General features: G+C 45.6%; 1 protein-coding gene across 3 annotated transcripts in view; it reads left to right on the plus strand.

Moving 5' to 3' along the window:
• The window catches only part of CDAN1 (codanin 1), a 59,307-nt gene that overhangs the window by 33,967 nt on the left and 2,768 nt on the right, over positions 1-22,572 (plus strand). For 2 of the 3 annotated variants that reach the window (XM_090033328.1, XM_090033329.1), the window contains 12 exons: positions 23-112; positions 2,355-2,409; positions 3,625-3,758; positions 4,666-4,769; positions 7,882-8,031; positions 12,573-12,636; positions 14,611-14,689; positions 15,694-15,851; positions 18,205-18,312; positions 18,673-18,736; positions 20,813-21,015; positions 21,377-21,484. In XM_090033328.1, coding sequence (XP_089889454.1) covers positions 23-112; positions 2,355-2,409; positions 3,625-3,758; positions 4,666-4,769; positions 7,882-8,031; positions 12,573-12,636; positions 14,611-14,689; positions 15,694-15,851; positions 18,205-18,312; positions 18,673-18,736; positions 20,813-21,015; positions 21,377-21,484 — 1,317 coding nt within the window. Of the gene's footprint in view, positions 1-22; positions 113-2,354; positions 2,410-3,624; positions 3,759-4,665; positions 4,770-7,881; positions 8,032-12,572; positions 12,637-14,610; positions 14,690-15,693; positions 15,852-16,772; positions 16,987-18,204; positions 18,313-18,672; positions 18,737-20,812; positions 21,016-21,376; positions 21,485-22,572 lie in introns of those variants that run through there. The other variant, XR_016440303.1, reaches the window with a different exon arrangement.

A 22,572-nucleotide genomic window follows, 5' to 3' on the forward strand; every position in this document is an offset into this window, starting at 1 on the left:
TTCTTCATGGTTTCTGTTCCAGATCCCCTCTGTCCCAGAGGAGCTGTTCTTTACCAATGAAGTCAGACAGGACGCGTTGATGATGGATGCTATGTCATCCGCTCAGGCCTTGGTAAGCTGGTATGAAAATAACTGCTTTGATATTTGCAGTCTCATGGATCCAGCAAGGAAGATTTCGGGGCAAATGAAGCCTGTAGATTGCAGCACTGTATGCAGTGATTTGTCTTCAGTGCAGATGTGATGGATATGGAAACTGTATAAAGCTGCAGTTTGCTTGAGCAGTCAGACTGCACTGCAGACTAGACCTCAGAGGTTCTTGGTGCACTGCCAGAATAACACTAACTGGAAAAAGCATGCACCACCTGTAATGAGATGGTGTTTTGCAGAGATGAGGTGTTGCTGCAAGCATATCCTCAGTCCAGAGTTACAGCTTGTTTCATAGTGCTAGGAGTGATGAACAGAACAGAAACAGAATATAAAGAACTCAAGTAAATCTGTTTTGGGGGATCAACTCCTATCTCATCCTCCATATAACAACCCTACAGGTATTTGAAGTCTGTTACCCTCCTTTTTTTTCTCTTCTCCAAACAATAATCCAGTTTTCTTCAGGCATATTTCCCTGCTGTCTAATGATTTTTTAGTCACTACTGGACTCTTTCCAATCTGTTCACATCTTTCTTGAACTGTGGGACCCAAAACTGGACACTGCTCCAGGTGAGGTCTCACCAACGCTGAATAGAGTGGAAGAATCACTTTCCTTTATTTGCAAGTGACACTCCTGTTAATGCAACCTAGTAGCCTGCTGGCTTTTTTCCAGCAAGAGGACACGGTGGCTTATGTTCAGCTTATGGCTCACTGTAACCCATAGATCCTTTTTTTCAGTACTGTAGCCTAATCGGTCATTCTGCAGTCTGTATTTGTACATGCCGTTATTCTGCCCAAAGTGCAGGACTTTCCATTTGATGTTGAATTTCATTTGATTCATTTCATACCATTTCTTTAATTTATCAAGATCATTCTGAATCATAGCCCTATTCTCAGGCACTGGTTTCTGGAACCAGGGGCTGTGGGTTCAAGTTCCATCTGGGGTGAAACTGCTTGAATTTAGATTGATTTATAAAAGGACCTTTGCTACACTTAACCCAGAGTATCTGAGGGTACGGGAAAATAAATTAGTCCGGAACTCCTTGATGTATTTGACTTTATTGAGGTTTTCTGAAAAACTCTCTTCAGCACACAAGCTCCTTGGTAAGGTATAGTTAAAGTGATGACTTCAGTGTCATTACCCTCATACTGACACCTTGTAGCCTCCTCTAATTTCCTCCTAGTGATTGGTTTCACCTCTACCCTCCTCTCAGGGACAGTGACCCATAGCCACACTGCATTTGTGTCCCTACCCCCAGCACACTCTGCTTCTCCCTGTACTTTGGTAATGACTGATCTTCCTGTGTTCCCCTGTTAGCAGACAGTCTCACGGGGCAGTGGGACAAGGTCTTATTGTTGGGCATAAAAGGAGCAGTAGCTTCAAGACAAAAAAAACCCGTTCAGAGGGAAAGTAATACTCCACAGGTTTGTATTTGGCAGGTTTCCTCCCTCCCCTTGCCCGCATTTGAGGGAGCTTCTAACTTGTCACAGCATTAGGTGTTAATGTTGTTTCCACTAGAGAAGGTGCATGCTCCTTCTCCCAGAATCAGGATGAACAGGCTAGCCAGCATATATGTGCATCCTGTTATTAAGCAAGTGCCAGTTGCTTTTCCAGCAGTGGGAAGGAAATAGTCATGAACTTCAGTCTTTTTGAAATGTGTTCAATATATACCAGCTACACTGACAAAAATCTGAAGTTTCTCCCTTAATCCCCATGTTCTCTGACTAAGACATAACAATGGGGCCCATCACTCAGTAGTCCTCTGTCCTGAAAGGCTTAACTGAGTCATGGTAGAAGTATCCATGGAGCTGTAATTCTTTGTGTGGGCCATGTCCTGTTTATCCTCTTTCCCATGTCAACTCTTCCCCAGTCATTGGTGGTAGGGTGGCATTCCTGTACTGGGGTTTCTTTTTCTCTTTTGACAGACATCTACTCTCAGCTGAGTCTGGAGTTTATAACTAAAGGTCATGCAATACCAAGTCTCTGAAATGCAGAGCTGTTCATCATGCATCTCCAGGCACAATTGGGTCCTTAGGTTTTAGAATTTGTTTTGCTTCAAAAGCACTTGATTTGGAATTTAACTTGGCTGCATTATTTCTTTTGATGAAGTGCCTTGAGATATCTGTGAGATGCATAAGATTTCTGATCTTCTAAAGATGATGTTCCTTTTGCAGCTGTCCTTCAAACCCTCCTTTTCTTCATTTGCCAGGATTCTGCAACTTTGGTGGATCAGCAGTTACTTTATACCTGCTGTCCGTATCTTGGTGAGTATTTTCTAGATGTTTATCCCAGCCCTTTTTGGTACTGTGAGTCCTTGGATCACTTTTCTTTCCCATCCCCATCCACTTTGAACCTCAGTCATATCACTGACTTGGTGACAAATCAAATAATGAAAAAAAAGACATAAGTACCTGCAAAGGTGTTTGTTGCAGCAAGGGAAGCTTAGGTTAAATATGTGGAAAGATTTTCTCATTAGGAAAGTAGTAAAGCACTGGAACAGGCTACCTGGAGAAGTTGTGCCATCTCCATCCTTGTAGGTTTTTAGGACCCAGGTAGACAAAGCCTTGGCTAGGATGATATAGTTGGGGATGGTCCCTTCCAACCTGAATTTTCTCTGATCCTATGAAAGGGGAGAAGGAGGCTGTGGATTGGCTGTCCTGCCTTTGCAATGTGAATGATATGCATGGAGACAGGGACCGTGGTTCTCTACCATGGAAGGAAACTTGAATGCTAGACTTCCCTATACTATGTGTCAAAGGAGGAAGGGTTTGGATGAAGAAGGTGGCTTGATCCCCAAACTGATGGTTACTGAAAGGCCGTTAGGACCTGATGTGGTGGAGGATGCCCATTTGGCCAATGTGAAGAGCTAGGGTTAGTTTGGAAGCAAATACTTAAAGCAGAAGGAAAAGTGCCTCACTTCTTGAGGCTGTGTTGTGCTTGTGGATCTGGCTGTAGAGAAAGTTGTACGTCAGTCCAGTGACTCCAGCTGCTGATGAGTCTTTCATGCAGAAGGACTTGAAATCCTTTTTGCTGTGCTCAACCCCTGGCATTCTCTTTGTAGCCCTGTTGGAGCTCTCTGCTCCCACCACCATGGTGGATCTTGCATAGCTGCCACTTTCATCCCACCATTTGATGAATGATTAGGCTGGGAACCTTCAAAGCCACTGCTTTGTAATTCTTTTTATGGGTCAGTGTTGAGTGATAGGAAGAATTTTCTGTTTTCCTGTCGTCTTCTGCCTACAAGGGTAGGAAGCTTTTGTCTGGCCTTCCTCTAGGATATGCTGGAATTGTGCAGTCTCTCCCTGCTCCCAACTTTTACTTTTTTCAACTTTTACTGAAGTTGGGGTTTTACAGAACCTGCTGTAGACTGGGAACCTAATTACTTGACTACTTGACTTTTTCTGCCCGTCTGGATCTGTTACCCTGTAGTTCTGCCTTTGTATGTCAGAAAGGCTGTTCACACCTGTTTCTTTTTACAGGTGAGCTGCGGAAAGTGCTGGCCTCCTTTGTGGCAGGCAGTGGAGCAAAGAATGGTGGCTTTATAAGGAAAATAACCCCAACAGCTGCAGAGTCCTTGGCACCCAAACCTTCTGTCACACAGCAGAAACTGCAGGTAGGTGAACAGGGAGGGGCAGTGTGCTGGCTGCTTGCCCAAGACAAATGCCTGCTCTCTGTTACCACATGGTGAGACTGCTCTGAGCATAGTCATGGCTTTTCACAGTGGAGTCACAAAAGGAGGGAGTGTTCATAAAATGGCAAGATGCACAGTGATGGCCTGAAACTATGGAAAATAAAACACAGGCATAGACAGCAGGGGTTCTCTTGTTTAACAGCTAGAAGAGGAAGGATGACTGACCCTGCTATCTAGCTGTTAAATCCTGTGATGTTGTGTGTTCACTAAATTGCAGAGAACCTGAATACACATCCCTGTGAGTCTTTTGTATATGTTTAACTCTTGAATCCACAGATGATTCCTTCTGCCCCATCCATATCTTTTCTTCCTCTGTCTTCTTTAGCCCTGACTGACTTTCTCTTTGCTCTGATTCCACTGTAACTGTCCCTTGAAAGGACAAGCATTCTGTGAGTGTGCAGAGGTGTCCATCCTGTAATTAAAGGGTATCTTTTACCTCAGAAAGCAGCACTCCTTTTGAACAGCTCATTAAAAGGAGCTCATTAAGTCTTACAGTAGCCTGGTGTGAAAAGGTGCTGCTTTCTGAATGGAGAAATAGCCACATTCCTTTCTTCCTCCTTTACCAGTCACCTATTTTTTTTACACCTTCTTACAAGACAAAATCTATAAGCTGTGCACTAAATGGTGATCATAAAATCGGGCATCGGTATTTTACAGGTATTACCAAAGGTCGTAACAGGAAAATGCTTGGTAGAGACAGAACTGTGGGCCTTTGGCCCTGTTGTGCATTGTACACAGAATTAAATTTCAGGTTTGTTTCTGTGTAGAGAAGATCATCTCTGTAGAGGGTCCTGGTCTCTTCATAGCTCTTGCTCTTCCTCCTGAACAGGCAGAGCTGGAACAGGCCTTCTTCCACAATCAGCCACCGTCACTGCGGAGAACAGTGGAATTTGTGGCAGAGAGGGTGGGATCCAACTGTGTTAAGCATATCAAGTAAGTGCTTGGGTACACATCTCTGAAAAATGCTTTCCTTCTATCTGGTTTTAATCCTTTGAGGCCAGACTTGGGTTTTCAGTTGCTTGGGGAACTATTGTTCTGGCCTCCCTAGTAGACTGTGCAGTCTAAATTTTGATTGATGCTAAAGCCTTTAAGTCATTCTGGACTAATCTAGTCTTTGTAGAATTCTCATTTAAGCTTGTGAAAATGGTGCCATTTGTCTTGGAAGGAGATTTGTAGTAGTAGTAATAAGTAGAACAAAAATGGCCTGTCCACTAGAGATCTGTGCTGCTGCTGTCTCCTTTCCGCCATCCTCTGACCTCTGTAGATGATATTCATTCCCTACTGTGGAGATCTTTACAGGTATCTCAAAACTTGAGCGAATTACGCCACATGTTTTGGGTGACTCCCATGTCCTGTGTTGTGAACACAACTTGCTTAATTTTGCCTTGATGCCATGTCTGTAGATGTAACAGGGAGGGTAACAGTACTTCCCAGGTGACTGAGTTGGAACTCCCACCATTTAAATTCTCAGATTCTAGGCAGATGGTTTTATAAATCTGGACACCACAGTTCAGCAGCTCAGGCAGACTTTTCAGACACAGCTAGCAGAAATTATATCTCCTAGGGGTCCCACTCATGGGCAAGAACCCCACTGTACTAGGTACTTTGCAAAAAGCAGAGATGATCCTGCCCTAAAGCTTCTTCCTCCCTGCTTGATGGAGTCAGAAATGATTCAATTTCCTTTCACATAGACCATGTTAGCTGGTATATTCCTACACGATTGTAATGCTTTGTCTACATTAAACTGACTCTCCTGTTACCAGTCTTGGTGGTAACAGTAATGTGAATGCTACTGTAGCCCAGGTATACTCAAGTATATACTCTCCTTCTCCAATTGAAGGGAATTGTTAGCTGGCAGGTGTGCTGTAGGGGAACTGAAAACTGCTCGGTTTCCCTCTGTCCCTAAAGAACCAGGCCAGGACAGTCAGGGGACTTAACTATATACAAATTTATTTTACATTAACTTATTACAAGGAAAAGAAACATGGATATAAACATATGTACTATATAGATATATAGTGTATGTAATATCTAAACAAATAACATAAACAATACCCTCTGGGTAAATGCTACAAAACCTTATTCCAGTGCTCCAGATACAGGTACATCACAGGTAAGTATCTGTTCTGAAACAGATAAACCCCAAAGTAAACATAGATAGCCAGCAGATAAACTATAGATAAATATAGGTGAACAATAAATAAGCCATAAATAAATACAAATAAACAAAAGATAAAATGATAGCAAAAGGGGGTTGATAGCAAAAGGGGGTCCCAGCAGAACCCTAGGATTCTACTCATCTACTAATTTACAAACATGTGAGTTCACAAAATATAAGGCACAACATCACACCACTGATGGCACGGGAACCTCAAAGATAAACTTAATCCCAAGGGGAAACCCCAGTGCCCTGGGGCTTTTTCCCAATCCCTTCAAGGAAGCTGATAACTTCAGGAGGACCCTCCCAGTGGGACCTCCATTTTCAGGGGCCCTTAACTAACCGGGGGGACTCCCCCTGCCCTGTGGGAATCCTTTTTCCCTGCAACTCAGCTCCCAGGCCTGGAGGGTGGCCCTTGTCATCGGCACCAAGCTGGTCTCTCACTTGTGGGCTTCGGGGGTTGCTGTCCCCTGGAACCAGGCTCCGCTATGCAGGGCTTTTGGGGCCTCTGGCTCAGCCCTGTCTGCTGACTCAGTAGCGCAAGCACCATCTGGCTCCTTGGACTCAACCTTTTGCTATGGGTTGGTGGCCTGGGTCATCTCGGGCTTGGTCTGCTCCTGGACCCTCCGTGCCACACCTCCTGCACTGAGTTCCCAGCATCATGTAGGGGGTTGGGGACCTGAACTGCCCAAGTGCTCCAAAGATCCTGCTCCGTGCACTGGCTCTGGCCACATGCCAGAGGCTGCAGACCCGAGCCATCTCATGCAGCTCCCGAGGTCTGGACGCCATGCGCCATGCTGCACACCAAGACCCTAGCTGCTGGAGCCGTCCGCTGTTCCCCACCGGTGGAAATCTTCAAGGGCGCTTCTGGGCTGCTGCTTTGCCCTGCTGAGCAGCTCTCCTCAGCTTTTCTAAACCCCACTCTTCCCTCTGCCCTTTGTGCTGGGCATGCAGCTCCTTTTATACTCTCCAGGGCTCTGCCCCTGAAGTCTTCCAGACCTGACAGTGTTGCAGTCTACAGTCAGGTCTGGGAGAGCTCTTCTCCCCCTCCCCTCAGGAAAGGGGCATGACTTAACTCTTCTTGCTGCCTCCTGATTGGTAGATGGGCTCCACCAATCAAAACAGGAAAATCTCAAGCCTGGGCCTCAACCCAAGCTCTGAAAGGCAAGCGTGCTATACTAGTGTTAGCCAGATGCTCGCGGCTGTGTGAAGCCCTGTCTACATTAGTTTTCTCAGGATTACTAAAGCAAAAATAAAAAAGTTGGGGCAGAAAGGCATTTTAAGTGCGTTTCTATTAGCATCTTCTTCTGGAGAAAGCTGCTTCCCTTTTCACTCTGGGTTACATGCACCTAAAACCATAGGGTATAGGCATGTCTGTATTAAGTCAGACTTGCAGTCTCTTATCCAGTGTCGTATCTCTGATAGTGGCCAGCATCTGATGCTGGTACAAACAAGCTTGCATTCTAGATAGATGTGTGATAATGTCTCTCGCAACAAATCTCATCCTAAATGCTAATAACTAGAGATTGCCTTTATACCTGAAACACTAGGCTGAATATGCTACCTAGAATGTGTCATACTTATCCAACTGCAAGTTTTTGTTACTGGTATAAAAGCCCAGTCCCTTTTGAATCTCATTAATGTTTTTGCTTCAAGCACACTTCATGGTACTGAATTCCAGTGAACTTGAAGGGGTTGGGGATAGTGAAACTTTGGCAATGCAGAATAGTTAGATTAGCAAAATATCATATGACTGGTTCTTTTTAACCAAAATGTTCTGTTTCTTTCATGCTGTAAAGTAAAATGGGGATGAAGAGGTTCAAAACAGGTTGCATGGTTGTATTTCATACTTGTTCAATCTGCCATCACACTGTTTTTTTTTTCCAGGGCCACTTTGGTAGCAGAGCTTGTCAAAAGGGCAGAGGTCATGCTGCAGGAAAAAGTGAAGGAGGACAATACTAATCATGACAAACTGCTGGATGAGGTGTGCACTCAGCTTTATGAAGAAGGGGCACAGGCTTTCCTCAAAGGCAGAGAGTAAGAAGGAAAAGCTACATAAATTATTCATTTCTTATCTTCCTTTTTGCTGTGCTATTCTTAGTGCTGTGCTGGCTTTGTCTTGTGACACCTGAGGTGCCACCAAGCACTTCAGTATTTTCAAACACCAGCCTCTGATTTGGCTCAGGACTGATACTTAACTGCATTTGTAACTGAAGCTGTTTCCCTGCTGACTTTCTAATGCCTCTTAGGGATGGGTAAGAGGGCCGCTTAACAAGTTTTGGTGAGGTGTGGAGGGCTGCAAGGGTAGCCCCTCCCCTTGGCAGGTGGCAGGTGATCTGCCCCCTAATCCCTGACCTTTGCTACTAGAAGTCTCTTCTCTTGCCCAGGGAAGTTCCCCTTTTTGGGGGAGGGGCTTGCTTGTATATCGTGGGGGGTGTAGCATGTTGGGGGCATGTGGATCATAGAATCAGAGAAAATGAGGGTTGGAAAGGACCTCAGGAGGTCATCTTGTCCAATCCCTTGCTCAGAGCAGGACCAGCCCCAACTAGATCATTCCAGCCAAGGCTTTGTCTAGCCAGGTCTTGAAATCTTCCAAGGATGGTGCTTCCACCACCTCGCTGGGTAACCTGTTCCAGTGTTTTACATCCCTCCTAGTGAGATAATTCTTCCTAATATCTAACCTAAACTTGCCTTGCTGCAACTTGAGACCGTTGCTCCTTATTCTCTTATAAACTCCTCCAAGACCATTTTAGGCTAGACATAAGGAAGAACTTCTTTACTGTCTGGGCCCCCAAGGTCTGGAATAGCCTGCTGCCAGAGGTAGTTCAGGCACCTGCCTTGAATGCCTTCAAGAGGAACCTGGATGTTTTTCTTGCTGAGATCCTATGACTCCAGCTGACTTCCTGCCCCTGAGGCAGGGGGCTAGATTCCATGATCTTCCAAGGTCCCTTCCAGTCCTAGTGTCTATGAAACCTATGAAATCTTCCACCACTGAGAACGGTCTAGCTCCATCCTCTTTTGAAGCTCCCTTCAGGTAGTCGAAGGTTGCTATTAAATCCCCTCTGTCTCCTCTTCTCTACTAAATAAGCCCAGTTCCCTCAGCCTCTCCTCATAAGTCGTGTCCCCCACCCCCTCACTGCTTTTGTTGCCCTCCTCTGGACGCTCCAATTTGTCTACATCCTTTCTGTAGTGGGGAGCCCAAAACAGGACACAGTACTCCTGATGTGGCCTCACCAGTGCTGAATAGAGGGGAATAATCACTTCTTTTGACCTGCTGGCAACACACCTACCAATGCAGCCCAGTATGTTGTTAACCTTCGTGGCAACAAGGGCACACCTCTGGCTCATATTCAGCTATTGTCCACTATCCTTTTCTGCAGAGCTGCTGCCCAGCTAGCCAGCCCCCAGCTGGTACTGGTGCATGCGACTGTTCCATCCTGAGTGCAGGACTTTACACCTGTCCTTGTTGAACCTCATGAGATTTCTTTTGGCCCAATCCTCCAATTTGTCCAGGTCACTCTGAATCCTAGCCCTAACCTCCAGTGTATCTACTGCTCCCCCAGCTTGGTGTTATCTGCAGACTTACTGAGGGTGCACTCTGACATCTTCCAGGTCATTAATGAAGAAATTGAACAAAACTGTCCCCTGTGGCACTCCACTGGATACCAGCTACCAGTCAGACATCGAGCTATTGATTATTACCCTCTGACCCTGATGCTTCAACCAGTTTTCTGCCTGCCTAACAATGCATTCATCCAGCCTGTACTTCCTTAGCTTCCCTACAAGAATGTTGTGGGAGACAATATCAAAAGCCTTGCTAAAATCAAAGTATACCACATCCACCTGTCTCCCTGCATCCACAGAGCCAGTCACCTCATCATTGAAGGCAATCAGGTTGGTCAGGCATGACTTGCCCTTGGTGAATCCATGCTGACTGTTCCTAATTCCCTTTTTCTCCTCCAAGTGCTTAGAAATCAATTCCTTGAGGATCTGCTCCATGATTTTTCCAGGGCCTGAGGTGAGTCTGACCAGTCTGACACAACTTCTCTAGGCAGTCTATTCTACTGCTTCACTATTGTAATAATGAAGAAGTTTTTCATGATATCCAATCTAAACTTACTTTACTACAACTTTAAGCCCTTGATCTGTGTCCTGGTCTCCGAAGCAAGAGAGAAAAGGTGTTTTTCTCTCTTCTTTATGGCAGCCCTTTAGAAAATTGAGGACTGCTATCGTGTCCTGTCTTAAGTACCTTTTCTGTAAGCTGTATACACCTATTTCCTTCAACTTTTTCTCATGACTTGCCTTCCAAGCTTTTTATCATTATTGTTGACTCTCTCTAACTTTTCCATGTCCTCTTTAAAAGGTAGAGCCCAAAACTGCACACAGTACTCTGCAGCCTTTTTTCCCTTCCTTAAATATGGGTACTATGTTTGCCCTTTTCCAGTCATCCAGGACCTTTTCTGATAGCCATGAGTTTTAAAAGATTATGGACACTGGTTCTGCAATCTCGTCAGCCAACTCCCTAAGCACCCTTGGGTGCATACTATCCTGTCCTTGGACTTGTATATGTCCAGATTTTCTCAATAGTCCCTAGCCTGTTCTTTCACCTTCTCCCCAAGCTGTGCTGCCCAGTGCAGTAGTCTGGAAGCTGATCTTGCCTGCGAAGACTGAGGTGAATAAGGCATTGAGCACTTCAGCCTTTTCTGCGTTTTCTATCACAAGGTTGCTTCCCCCATTCTCCTGCCCATGAGTTCCTTGAGTGCGTTGAAGTCTGCTTTTCTGAAGTTCAACATCCTTACTCTGCTGCTCTCCATCCTTTCTTTCCTCAGGATCCTGAACTCAGTCATCTTGTGGTCACTGCTGCTCGAGTTGCCATCTACTACTGCATACCCCACCAATTCTTTCCTGTCTGTGAGCAGCAGGTCAAGAAGAGCATGGCCCCTAGTTGGCTGCTCCAGCACTTGCACCTGGAAGTTGTCTCCAACACTCTCCAAAAAATTCCTGGCTTGCCTGCGCACTGCTGTATTGTCCTCCCAGCAGCTCTTAGGGTGATTGAAGTCCCCCATGAGAACCGGGGCTTGTGATCAGGGAAACTTCCACTAGCTGTTTGAAGAAAGCCTTATCTGCCACTTCTCCTGGTCTGGTGGTCTATAGCAGACCCCCACCACAACATCACCCTTGTTGCTGTCCCCTCTAACCTTAACCCAGAAACTCTCAACAGGCTTATTTCCAGTTTCATACTTGAGTTCTGAGCAGTCATACGGCTTTTTTTTGTAAATTGCGACTCCTCCTCCTATTCTCCCCTGCCTGTCCTTGCTGAATTGTTTGTACCTGCCCATGACAGTGCTCCAGTCAAGCGAACTGTCCCACCAAGTCTGTTATTCCAATCATGTCATTGGTCTGTGACTGTGTGTGTGGTTGGGGGGGCTCCCCCTTCCAACCCAGCTTCCCGCTGCCCACTCTGATGTGGCTAAGCCCAGCCCCTGCAGGTGTGGGGAGCGGGAAGGGGATCAGCGCTGCCTGTCTGGCTTGCAGTGTGCTGCAAAGGGCCAGGAAAGCAGCTGCCACCAGCGGGCAGCAAGGCAAGCCCCCTAGGAAGAGTTGTGGGGGGTGGGGAGCTGTGCCTGGCATCACTGGCTCTCTTGGTCTCTGTTCACACCTGCCCAGCTGGGTTGCAGCTGAGCCTGCACTGGTGGCTCCTCCTGCTGCTGCCTGTCCCATGCCTGTCTGGCAGATCTGCAACCAAGCCCATGCTGGCTCCTGCTGCTTCCACCCCACCTGCTTGTCCCATGCCTGCCCAGCAGGGTTTTGTGAGCAGCTGAGCTTCTTCACACCCCACCCCTCCATCCAAGTTCTCTCCCACGCAGCCATTCATGAACAGGACCAAAGCGAGCTGCAGGCAGAGCCTGCCCCCCGCTCCCTTCAGCGCTGCAGCTTCCCCTCCCTACCTGATGCCTGGAGTGCTTCAGCAGGAAGAGGAGGAGGATTTGCTGGAGCCCAGGGATGTCTAGCAGGTCCCTGGGCAGCTACAACAGTGGCAGCCTTGCCTAGAAGCTATGCCTGCTGACCGTGGCTGGGGCCCTCCAGTGGGGAAGGATGGGAGCGTAGCATGCACTGCCCCAGGTGGGAGTGGGCAGGACTCAGCCCCATGCAGAGCGCAGCATGGGCAGCTGCCCATCAGGCCAGATGCACTTAAATGGCGGGTTCCCCGCCCATGAGCCAGATCCAGTCAGCTGGCGGGACAGATCCAGCTGCAGGCTGTATTTTGCCCACCCCTGCACTTACTTATGGGAGGGGGTTGTAGAGGATGTGTGGAACAGTGTGCCTCGGCTCTATTTCTTGTACTTTTCCCTTTTCAGGGAAGGGAACAAAGAATTTTGAGTAGTTAGGTCAGCTGCTTGGAATTCAGTCTTGCTTACATGGTTCTTACCTACCTTGAGTTTTGGCATTGCGATGCTGTCCCAGGCAATGAAGCATAATGGAACATATAGAAGTTCGTGCAGGAATAAATGTCCTTGATTATCACTGTAGAGCCTTGACACTGCAGTACACATTCTTTGCCACTTTTTTGTTTGCAGATTTTGCAGGAAGAAAGGTCCTGAAGCTGTGAGAGTTCTGCTGCCAGAAGAGACATCTGCAGCTGTATGTACCACGTTTAACAAAGGCCTTGACTTCAGGTCCTGATTAATATCCTTGTATATCTATTGTTGCCACTTGTAAACTTCAGTGATATGATCTATGGACACACTGACCTAAAATCATGTGGAACTGGAGAAAGGGTTCAGAACACTATTCCCATCAGGTCATTTTGACATATTTCTGCAAAATGGGTTAACAGCAAAATAGTTTACTGTTTGCACATATGAACTGGGTGGCACCTGGCTGGATAGCAGCACTACAGAGAAGGATCTGGTAGTCTTGGTAGATCACAGACTCAGTATGAGTCTGCAGTGTGATGTAGCTGAAGAAAAGGGCAAGTGTGTGTGTGGTTTTTGTTTTTTGTATCAGCACAAATATGAAATGCAACACCTGGGAGGTGATAGTGCTTCTTTACTTGGTACTGGTTAGGACTCGTCTAGAGTACTGTTTGCAGTTTTGGGCTCTACCTTTTAAAGAGGACATGGAAAAGTTAGAGAGAGTCAACAATAATGATAAAAAGCTTGGAAGGCAAGTCATGAGAAAAAGTTGAAGGAAATAGGTGTATACAGCTTACAGAAAAGGTACTTAAGACAGGACACAATAGCAGTCCTCAATTTTCTAAAGGGCTGCCATAAAGAAGAGAGAAAAACACCTTTTCTCTCTTGCTTTGGAGACCAGGACACAGGTCAGGGGCTTAAAGTTGTAGTAAAGTAAGTTTAGATTGGATATCATGAAAAACTTCTTCATTATTACAATAGTGAAGCAGTAGAATAGACTGCCTAGAGAAGTTGTGAAGTCTCCATCATTGGAGATATTCAAGAGGCTGGATAAGCTTTGGTCATGAATGATGTAGGCGTCTATGCCTATGCTCTACTGTAGATATTTCCCATCCTTCTAGGCTTTGCTAGTTTCCATGTAGGGTTGGAATAGACTTTTGCTTTCCCTTTTGCTGCTGTCTGTGCTCCTCCATTCAAGGTAAGACCAACTGTCATATTTGGAGTCGAGAAGGAATTTTGCCCTACAGTCAGATTAGTAGAGACTAATCTGGGGTTCTTGCCTTCCTCCGCCGTGGGTAGTGTGGCCCTCTTCCTTGGATGTCTCAAATATAATTTGACAAATTTTGCAGCAGCAGGATATTGACCATGGTGGTCCACCTGCTTTACTTGTGGCAGGTTATTATGTTATGTCTTGTGGTTGTGTTGGAGTTGACTGTGTAGTTTTAGTAATAAGTTAGACGGTGGATTTGTATAAGATGGTTTGGTTAGGGATGGTCCTGCCTCATGCAGGGTTGAACTAGGTGACCTCTGGAGGTCCTTTCCAACCCTGCTTCTCTGTGATTCTGTGACTGTTGTCTTTGACTTCAGAGTTAAGAAGGCCCTGAAATTAGTGATATATTAATTAGAATTAATTTATATGACATTCATGTGATTAAATTAGTGATGTGGTAGCAGAACAGGTGAGGTGTCTTGCTACGACAGAAGTGCAAAATCTGATCTTCACTCTGGTCTTATGGCAAAGGTTGTCCCAGTTAACCCATTGTAGACTGATACTTGATCCTGTGGGCTAGGGAGACTCAAAAATGGCCAGATGTGATGCTAACTACATAACTCCTTGTGTGTTGTGGACTACAGAAACAGACATCCTCTAACAGGCTTATCCCAATAAGCCATCTGAGATTTGGTTCAGTCTTGGAACTTTTGGAATGAAGCTTCTCTTTCTAGTACCAGATTCTTCCAGAATGAATGGGATTTACTTGGAGCTGCTAAAAGTACTTAATTTTTCCCTTTATTTTGAGATGTTAGTTTCCAGTGAGCACGATCCTATTCCCTTTGAGATCATGGGGAGAGATGAGAGCTTACTCTGAGTGTTGTTTATGGAAATGAAGTCGCTTCCCTAGAAAGTTTTATTTTCTTGTCTGTCTTGGCCCAGTATCATCAGGGGTGTTAACTGTAATGCTGCTTGTTTTCCATCCCAAAGGTCCTGAGCAGCGCAGAGGATATTGCAGTGAGGCTGGCTACTGGAAAGGCATGCACCTGGCTCTCCACCAACATCACAGGTCAGTCTGTAATTTCTGCACTAGCACTGCACCTCATTTGAGGATGGGGTTGGGTGCCTTTCTGAGATCAGGGGAAAGTCTCTGGTCTAGTATTGTGAAGTTCAGGATCTTGCTGGCATACTTGTCAGAGGCATGCACTTCCTCTTTTCTTGCCTGATTTTCAAGCTTTGGGTTGATGTTGCAGGGTGTTTTAGGCTGTTAAGTTACTTCACGGTTGTAGGTGCCTGCAATATTGGACACTTTTTCCAAGAGCATCATGTTTAGGCTACAGTCTAGACATTTTTAATGCTAAGAACTGCTTGGATCCCCCCAGCATGCTTATAATTTGGGTCCATGCACACAAGTTATCTTAACAACATATGCAAAATACCATGTGGATTGGATTTGCTTTCAGCAGCCCTGAAGATTGGTTTAATTAGAGCCATTTTAGTTTGTATGGGCTTAGTGCTGATTGGATTCAGATACTTTCAGTTAGTCTCACAGTGCACTGGTGGCCTTTTGGAATTTCCTAGAAGCCACTGATTCTGAACTGTGACAAATACCTAACAGCCTTTGCTGCTAAAGTGGGTTAAACTAACTTTAGTTGGATGCGGGACAAAATTCCCTTGGTTCAGAATATGTTCATAGATCCTCTAAAACTGGTGGTTAAGCAGGTGCAGGTTCAGGTTCCTAATGTAAGTAGTACCAAAGTGGTACTAATTTGTCTCCTGGCTGAAGTCTTTTGATAAAGGGCTAAGAGATTGGCTACATAGTGATTCAACATACTGTGTCTTGGAGTATCCTTTTCATTTTTGCCCTTATAATTACAAGGAGGTGTAGGAACCTGGAGTGCAGGTGTCAGCCTAAACTTCGCATTCCTTACTTGTACAGGCCCTGAGGTACCCCTCAGTGGAGGAAGTTGTAGAAGGAATACTTCAGGCTTTGGTGTCTGGGAACCATCTCCCTGGGGAGAAGATCTGAGTTTAACCACCACTGTTCTCTTTTTTTTTTTTTGTGCTTTACAGCACTGATCAAAAGGGAAGTGAGGACCACATTCAGTCGAATGCTGAAAATCCAGGGTCCTTCCTTACCTAGTGAGGATACACAGGAGATGAAGAAGGACTGCCCTCCAGGATGCCAGCATCATGCTCCATTTCCCTCTGAAATAATCAATGAGATCAAAGTATGGAACCTCCGTTGTCCCCTGGTGCTTTTATTTTTTACTTCCCACCTTGAGTAAAACTGAACTATTACAGTTATAACAAAGTAGCTGTGCTGCTCACTTCCTTCTAGTGGTTCCTTAGGGATCAGCCTAATGGTTCCTGGAGCCCTTTTAACTATAGTGCATATTGTGGTTTGTTGGTAGGATATGAGAAAGAAATAGAATGGAAGTGGTGAAGGAATCCTCAAATGACTTTGCTTGCTTGGAGGGTGTGAGAGCTAGTGTCTTTCTTCAGTTGGATCTGCTGACTTAAGTGACTAAAAAAAATAAATATTTCCTGTTCTTTAGTCCTGTTAGCCCTTCATAGCTAGATGGATTCTGTTTTACCTTGTGTCAAGGGAATGTATTCTGAGTTGCAGTCAACTGTGTCCTGCAGATCTGTTGTGGAGTTTTACCATCCTGCCTCCCCCACTTGATTCAATTTAAGATTGCAAGCAAAGGAGGAGGAAGGATAGCATGATTTCAGCCTGGGGTCCAGAGTGCCTCCTTTTCAAACCAAATATAAAATGCATCCTGGTCCTATCTCTCCTCTCCCAAGCTTGAAAGGGTGTGGTTTTCTTAGAAATCATATAATGCAGGAGTCAACAGCATGTAGCCCACAGGTTGGATCCAGCCCATGGAGCCACTGAATCTACCCTCCAGAGCCCAAGACTTTGCCTATGCCTGCACTGGGGCTAAGCAGCAAGGAGCTGCACCAGAAATGGGCAACTCCCAGTTGCCCCCTTGCCCCAGCTGTTTCTTCCCCCCTGCACTCTAATCTCCTGCCACTAGCTGTGTTGCGGGCACAGCTTTCAGCTGGTGGTGGAGAGCAGGGCCAAGGAGCTAGAAGTTGTATCCATGCTGCCTTTGCTCTCCCAAACCCCCTCTCCCTGTCACCCACAGCTGTGGCACAGAATCAGAAGCAGCAAGGATGCAGCTTCCAGCTGCCCAGCGCCAGCATGCAGGGGACGGCCCCGCCACTGATGCACCATGGAAGCCACCATGTTAGGAGCCAAGTTGTTCCATCCCACAGCTTGCAAAGGTTGCTGGCAACTGTAATAATGAAAATCCCTAATACCAATCTGTATCACCAACACCTGAACTTAGTCAAAATGAAGTAATTATAAAATTCTCTTTTTATGATTTCTGCTTATTTAATTGTCCAGTTTGAAATTTAAGTACATGAAACAGCTGGGTGTCTGGGGTGATTCCCATCAGTTTGCTGCTTAGTAGTACAATTTCTGCAATACTTAGATTGCAAAATCTGAAGCAGAATGTGTTCCTTTCAAACAGTGTTTTTCTTCAATGACATTCTAAAAAAATCATGAGAAGTTTTCTGAATGCTTAATTCTTTTCTAAAAATCTTTACATTGTATAATGCTGAAATTGGAGTTACTTGGTGCGACAGTTCTTTTAAAGTTCTATCATACAGATCTTTCTGTGCCTCCTACGTGATGTGCTGCCCTATAGTTTTTTTATTCCAGGTTTCAGCTTCTGTTTGAAAATCACTGTGACATTATGCAATAATCTTGCGTAGCATTAGAGAAGTCTGGATCCTTGGGACCAACCAGTTAATGTTGCATCCTTGCTTTTTACATGTGGTCTGAAACTCCTTGTGAAAACGGTGTGTTCAGTCTAACGGCAAGGCAGAAAGTATAACAACCCAGGGCTGGCAGTCAGACCTGTACCCGCTGTACTATTGACCGACTCTGGGTGCCGATACACGTGCTCCAGGGTGGGAGGTGGGGGGGGGTGCGTTTTAATTAGAGTGGTTCTTGGGAGACGCCTTAATGAAAAAGCCTGCAGTGTATTCAGTGTCCTGCATTTCAGAATGGCAGTAGGGGCACTTTAAATAAAGCCTGTTTTGAAACATGGGACATTGAATACACAAGACGCTGCAGCATGTTGAACTCTTCTGATTGGAACACTTTAGCTAATCAAATCTGTTCTGACATGTTCTAATCAATGCACTGGAGCACGTGGAAAAGTGCCCTCTGTGACCTTTGGCAAATTACTTAGGCCTAAACTTTTTAACTCTGAGTGATGATTTGCAAGGGTGCTGGGAGCCTTTTGCCATATTGCCCAGTGTTCACTTGCAGCTCTTTCTGATGTTGATAAACTTTTTATGTAAGTGGCACTCAGGTTTGAAAACTTTGACCTTAATATATCTGCTTCCTTTCCACTGCCTGTAAATGGAGAGGCTTCTAACTTCATGACTTTGTTTTTGTGAGACTTAAGAAATGTTTGTAAATCAGTTTTTCTACAGTCATTGATATCACTGTTGAAGTGAGAAGTATCCTGTGTTGGATGAGTCACTGTTGTCCTTTTACCCTAGGATGTTCTCTGTGTTGCTGTGGGACCAAGGGATGAAGATGAAGCAATTCATTATGCTCATCTGGAGTGCTTGTTGGAGAAGCTGAGTCAAACACTTCAATGCAGAAAGGTAAAAGTAAAAATGCATCACTTTGAGTCAGTGTTGTACCTGCTGATGTAATGAGCCCGGTGTAGCTTTAGCAGGATATGTTGGGTACCATTCATTTGAGGTCAGATGCAACAAAGACAAGTTTCATTTTCTGACTCAGGGTATCTTTGTGACCTGTGGGAATGCAAGGTTAATCCTTTCCATACCGAATCTCTTCTCAAGCCTACATTTTTGTGGCCCAAGTCAGCAGCTGTGGAGTTTCTGCTGTCATCTGTTTGCACTTCTGTAATTTTTTTTAATGAAAATTTTTTTCTTAGTAGCTGGGGGTTGCTGGTTATGAGAAGATTTCCAGATGGTGACATATCAGTTTTGTGCTTTCAGTTCATGTGTCCTACCTCGGAACAGCAGCTGGCTAAGTGTACCATAGAGTTGGCTTCCCTTCTAGGTAAGACTGTTGCGATGCCCCTTAGGACCCTTCCTGCTTTCACTTCAGAACTTTGAGCCTCTTGTAACAAAGCCCGGTAGATCTGCAGAGACTTCTCGCAGGTCTCTTAAATGCACCCTTCAATTCCAGTTTGACCTGCTTTGTTCAATCTAAGTGTATGCGCACTCTTGTGTAATTGCTCTTTGTCTTGGGCAGTGAACTTTCAGGGACCCTTGTCTCTGGATATCAGAAACTGATAAATATAACATCTTGGTTACTTTCATGGCTCTCTTGAAAGACAGTCAGTAGCTGCTTTCATGTCTCTGCAGGTTCAGAGTACAATGCTAATAGGGACTATTATAGTGGTTAATTGCAAAGTATGATTTCCCTTCTTGTGAACTGTTAGCATATAGTGTCTCACTACACCTCATGAGCTTCACATGCTTTTTAGTTAATGGACCTAGTTGGAGATCCCTCACCCCTTCTAACCATCCCTGCCAGTTTGATAGGACAGGGGTTGTCAACTGGGGGTACGTGAGAAGGCCCTAGGGGGTACACATGGGTGGGCGGGGACAGAGTGCTTCCACCCACCGCCCCATGCCTCCGCCTCCCAGGAGCAGGGCTGAAGCGGGGTGAGGGCAGCAGTGCCCCTCTGTGGGCTGCACAGGTGCCACCCGGCTGGCCAGATGCAGAGCAGGGCCTCAGATGCAGCGGCCGCTGCCACCCACCACCCCACGCTGCCGCCGCTCCGCATCCAGCCGTGCACCATCCGCTTCCTGCTCCTCGTCTGGCTGCCAGAGGTACACTTATTAAAAAAGGTTGAAAACCCCTGTCACAGGGCATTTGTACACATGTATGTTATGCAGTGCTGGGCACATTTGTATAAATGGCAAAATGCAAGTCAGTGCTGAGACTAGTGGCAGTGCGCTTGCGAACTAAATCATATCTCAAGGTGTTTTAGTTCAAAAGCGCGCTGCTGCCATTTTCTCAGCACTGACGCACATTTCGCCGTTTATACAAATGTACGTGACACAGTGCCAGGCACATCAATTCATGTGCACCACAGACTCAATTAACTGAATTAATTGAGCGTGCTCCAATGCACTGGATTTCTGGTGCGTTGGAGCAAACTGCATGTATGTGTGTAAGTGCCCCTAACGTCCATCTGGAGCCTTTAAGAATAAGTGTCTTTCCCTTTCTGAATGCAGCCTGAACCAATATATGGCAAAGTTTATGCCAAGATGCAGTTTTGCCTTTCTGTGAGATTACAGAGAAGCTCTGTGTGTCTGGTATGGGCGCATGTTTAGCCATGTTAAAAATCCCATTATGTAGGAAAGACAGATGCATCCTACTCTGTTAAAGATTTTCCTAGCTCACAGCATTTAGGTGAGAAAAAAACATTGCCCAATGAAGCAGATCATTTGTGCTGAGATGGGTCCCACCATAGCTGATCAGCGTTATTGGATGAAACGTGTCACTGCTTGTCCCCCAGCATCGGGCAGAACAATGGGTAATGTGCTGGGGCTTGAGGGGCCTGATCCTGCACAGCCTTAGGCCCCTTGAGCCTCTGCCCAGAGCGGCTGGAAAATGAGCCGCTTCAGGCTGCCTGTGTTCTCCTACCACAAAGCAAATAGATATTTGCTGCAAGACGGCAGCACAAATTATTACTACCTTCTGTTGCAGCCACAAATCCGGGCTTTTGTGGCATGACAAAAAGTATGGAAATCCATTTGTTTTTGCTCTGGGCTACCTATTTCCACCCTTAGTCTCTTTTATCCCAAACTTGGGGGACAATGAGCCTGCTGAGCAATATTAAGTGTCTGGTCTAAAGTAGATGGTCTGCTTTTTTTCTTCTATCTCTGAGTGTCTTCTAGTTCAGGTTTGAAGCCCAGAATTTTGAGTGTAACCAGTGAGGTCCACTTGGTTGCCCGTGGCATTTCATGATGTTTCTGCATCACCGTTTTTACCTTGTCTTTTGCATTGCTGTTACTAAACCAGACTGTCAGCTTGCTTACTGCACTTGTTAAGTTTACCGTCATCTTGATAAAGCCTCCGTCCGCCCAAAACTGCAGCAAGTAGTTCTCTCTCTTGTTTTAGTTTCAGACCGCATTCCGATCCGAGGACTTGAGCTTCAGACCCAGAAGTACCCTGAAAGACAGCGATCCAAGAATCATCCCATCTGCAACCTCCTCACATCACTGCTCTCTGTCTGGAAGGAAGATTTTGGGATGCTTGTTCCAGTGCAGCTGATCTTCAGCAAGAAGAACATTGGCTATGTTGCAGAAGCTAAGCAGCGAGAGGTGAGGCTTTCTGAGGGCTTCAGAACCAGCTGCCCAGTCTCACTTGCCATACTTGTGCAGGTGTTCTGACTTAAATGCGACTGAATACCTGTGTAAATAAGGCCAGGAAGATTTGACTCTTGCTGTTAAACTGGCATTTTGTTTCTTCAGGGACAAAAGGAAAGACCAGCAAGTGTCATCGTCAAGAGGATGTTCATGTCTGGGGAAGACAGATGTGACGCCGAGGTTATTTAGCCTAGTGCCAGAGCAAGCCACAGAATAGCCAATTAGCCTAAGAGATCAAAGGGCTAAATGTGCATGGTTAGGGCTGCAAACAAGGCATTTGCTAGGGAACTTGACATTTTTTTATTTCTGGTTACAGTGGGACTTGTTCCTGTTCATGCTTCATGGTCTGGTTGAGTACAATCTGATGGGAAATGCAGAGATAGAGAGCTACTTGCAAAGTCTCCAGGAATTTGCTTGGCCCTCAGTAAGTATCTGCTTAGATGCAAATATGAATCTATACTTTGGTTTGAGAGCCTTGTTTTACATATTTTTTTCATAGCTCTTTAAAGGTCCAGGTCTGGATTCTTATCTGTACAGAATTTCTGCGTAGGACAAGAGGAGGTTGGGCAGAAGGGGACTTATCACTGTTCCTGATCCATGGCTGCTATGACTTCAGTCCTGTAAAATATCTCCACCTTCCCAGCTGGCATGATACTGAAGGAATCATAAGTCAGAATGGGATAACTGGAACATAACTCGGTGTGGTTATGCTCTGACAGGCTGTGTGGAGGGATCTAGAATAATAGTACATCAGGACCTGGGGGAGCACCTGTTCACCAAGGCACCCCAGGGAGAAACAAGAAACAATGGGTGCACAAACTGATTGAAGATCACTTCAGGTTGGACATAAGAAAAAACTTCTTACAATTTGAGTGCAGAGGGTCTGGAACAGACTCCCCCCAGAGGTGGTATAGTCACCCACCCTGGTGATTTTCAGGAAGAGTCTTGACACCCACCTTGCTGGGGTCCTCTGATCCCAGCAGTCTTTCCTGCTCAAGTGCAGGGGGCTGGACCCAATGATCTTGTATGGTCCCTTCCAGCCCCTAACATCTATGAATAGCAGGGTGTTTGGCTCTCTTCCAGCTGAGAACTCCTCCATGCCAGGAAATTCTCAGCTGTCCAGCTATCTAGCTATTTTTCAAACCCTTTCATTGCGACCAGAACTCACAAGAGAATCTAATCTGCTGGCCAGAGTTATAAACTGAGGGTGGTTGTGGTTGTAGGCTGAACACCTACAAACGCCACTGATTTGTGGCAAGTGCAGGCTTCCTGCATCTTTGATAATCAGGCAGTACCATATTTTCTTGCATAGAACCAGCACCTTTCTCTCCAAAACCAGGTGGTAGAAATTGGAGTGCACATCATATTTCCTCATATAGTAAGAGCAGGTTCTGCCAGTGGTATTCAAATGGCATGTAGGCTCAATTTAACCCATGGGACTCCATGAGTTGTGAAATTTGGCAGTAGGGGGGCATGGCAGCATTAATTGTTGTGGTTCTGGGAGCCATGGCA

Source organism: Crocodylus siamensis, chromosome 2, assembly GCF_052110815.1.
Source record: "Crocodylus siamensis isolate JL-2025a chromosome 2, ASM5211081v1, whole genome shotgun sequence".
Lineage (NCBI taxonomy): Eukaryota > Metazoa > Chordata > Crocodylia > Crocodylidae > Crocodylus > Crocodylus siamensis.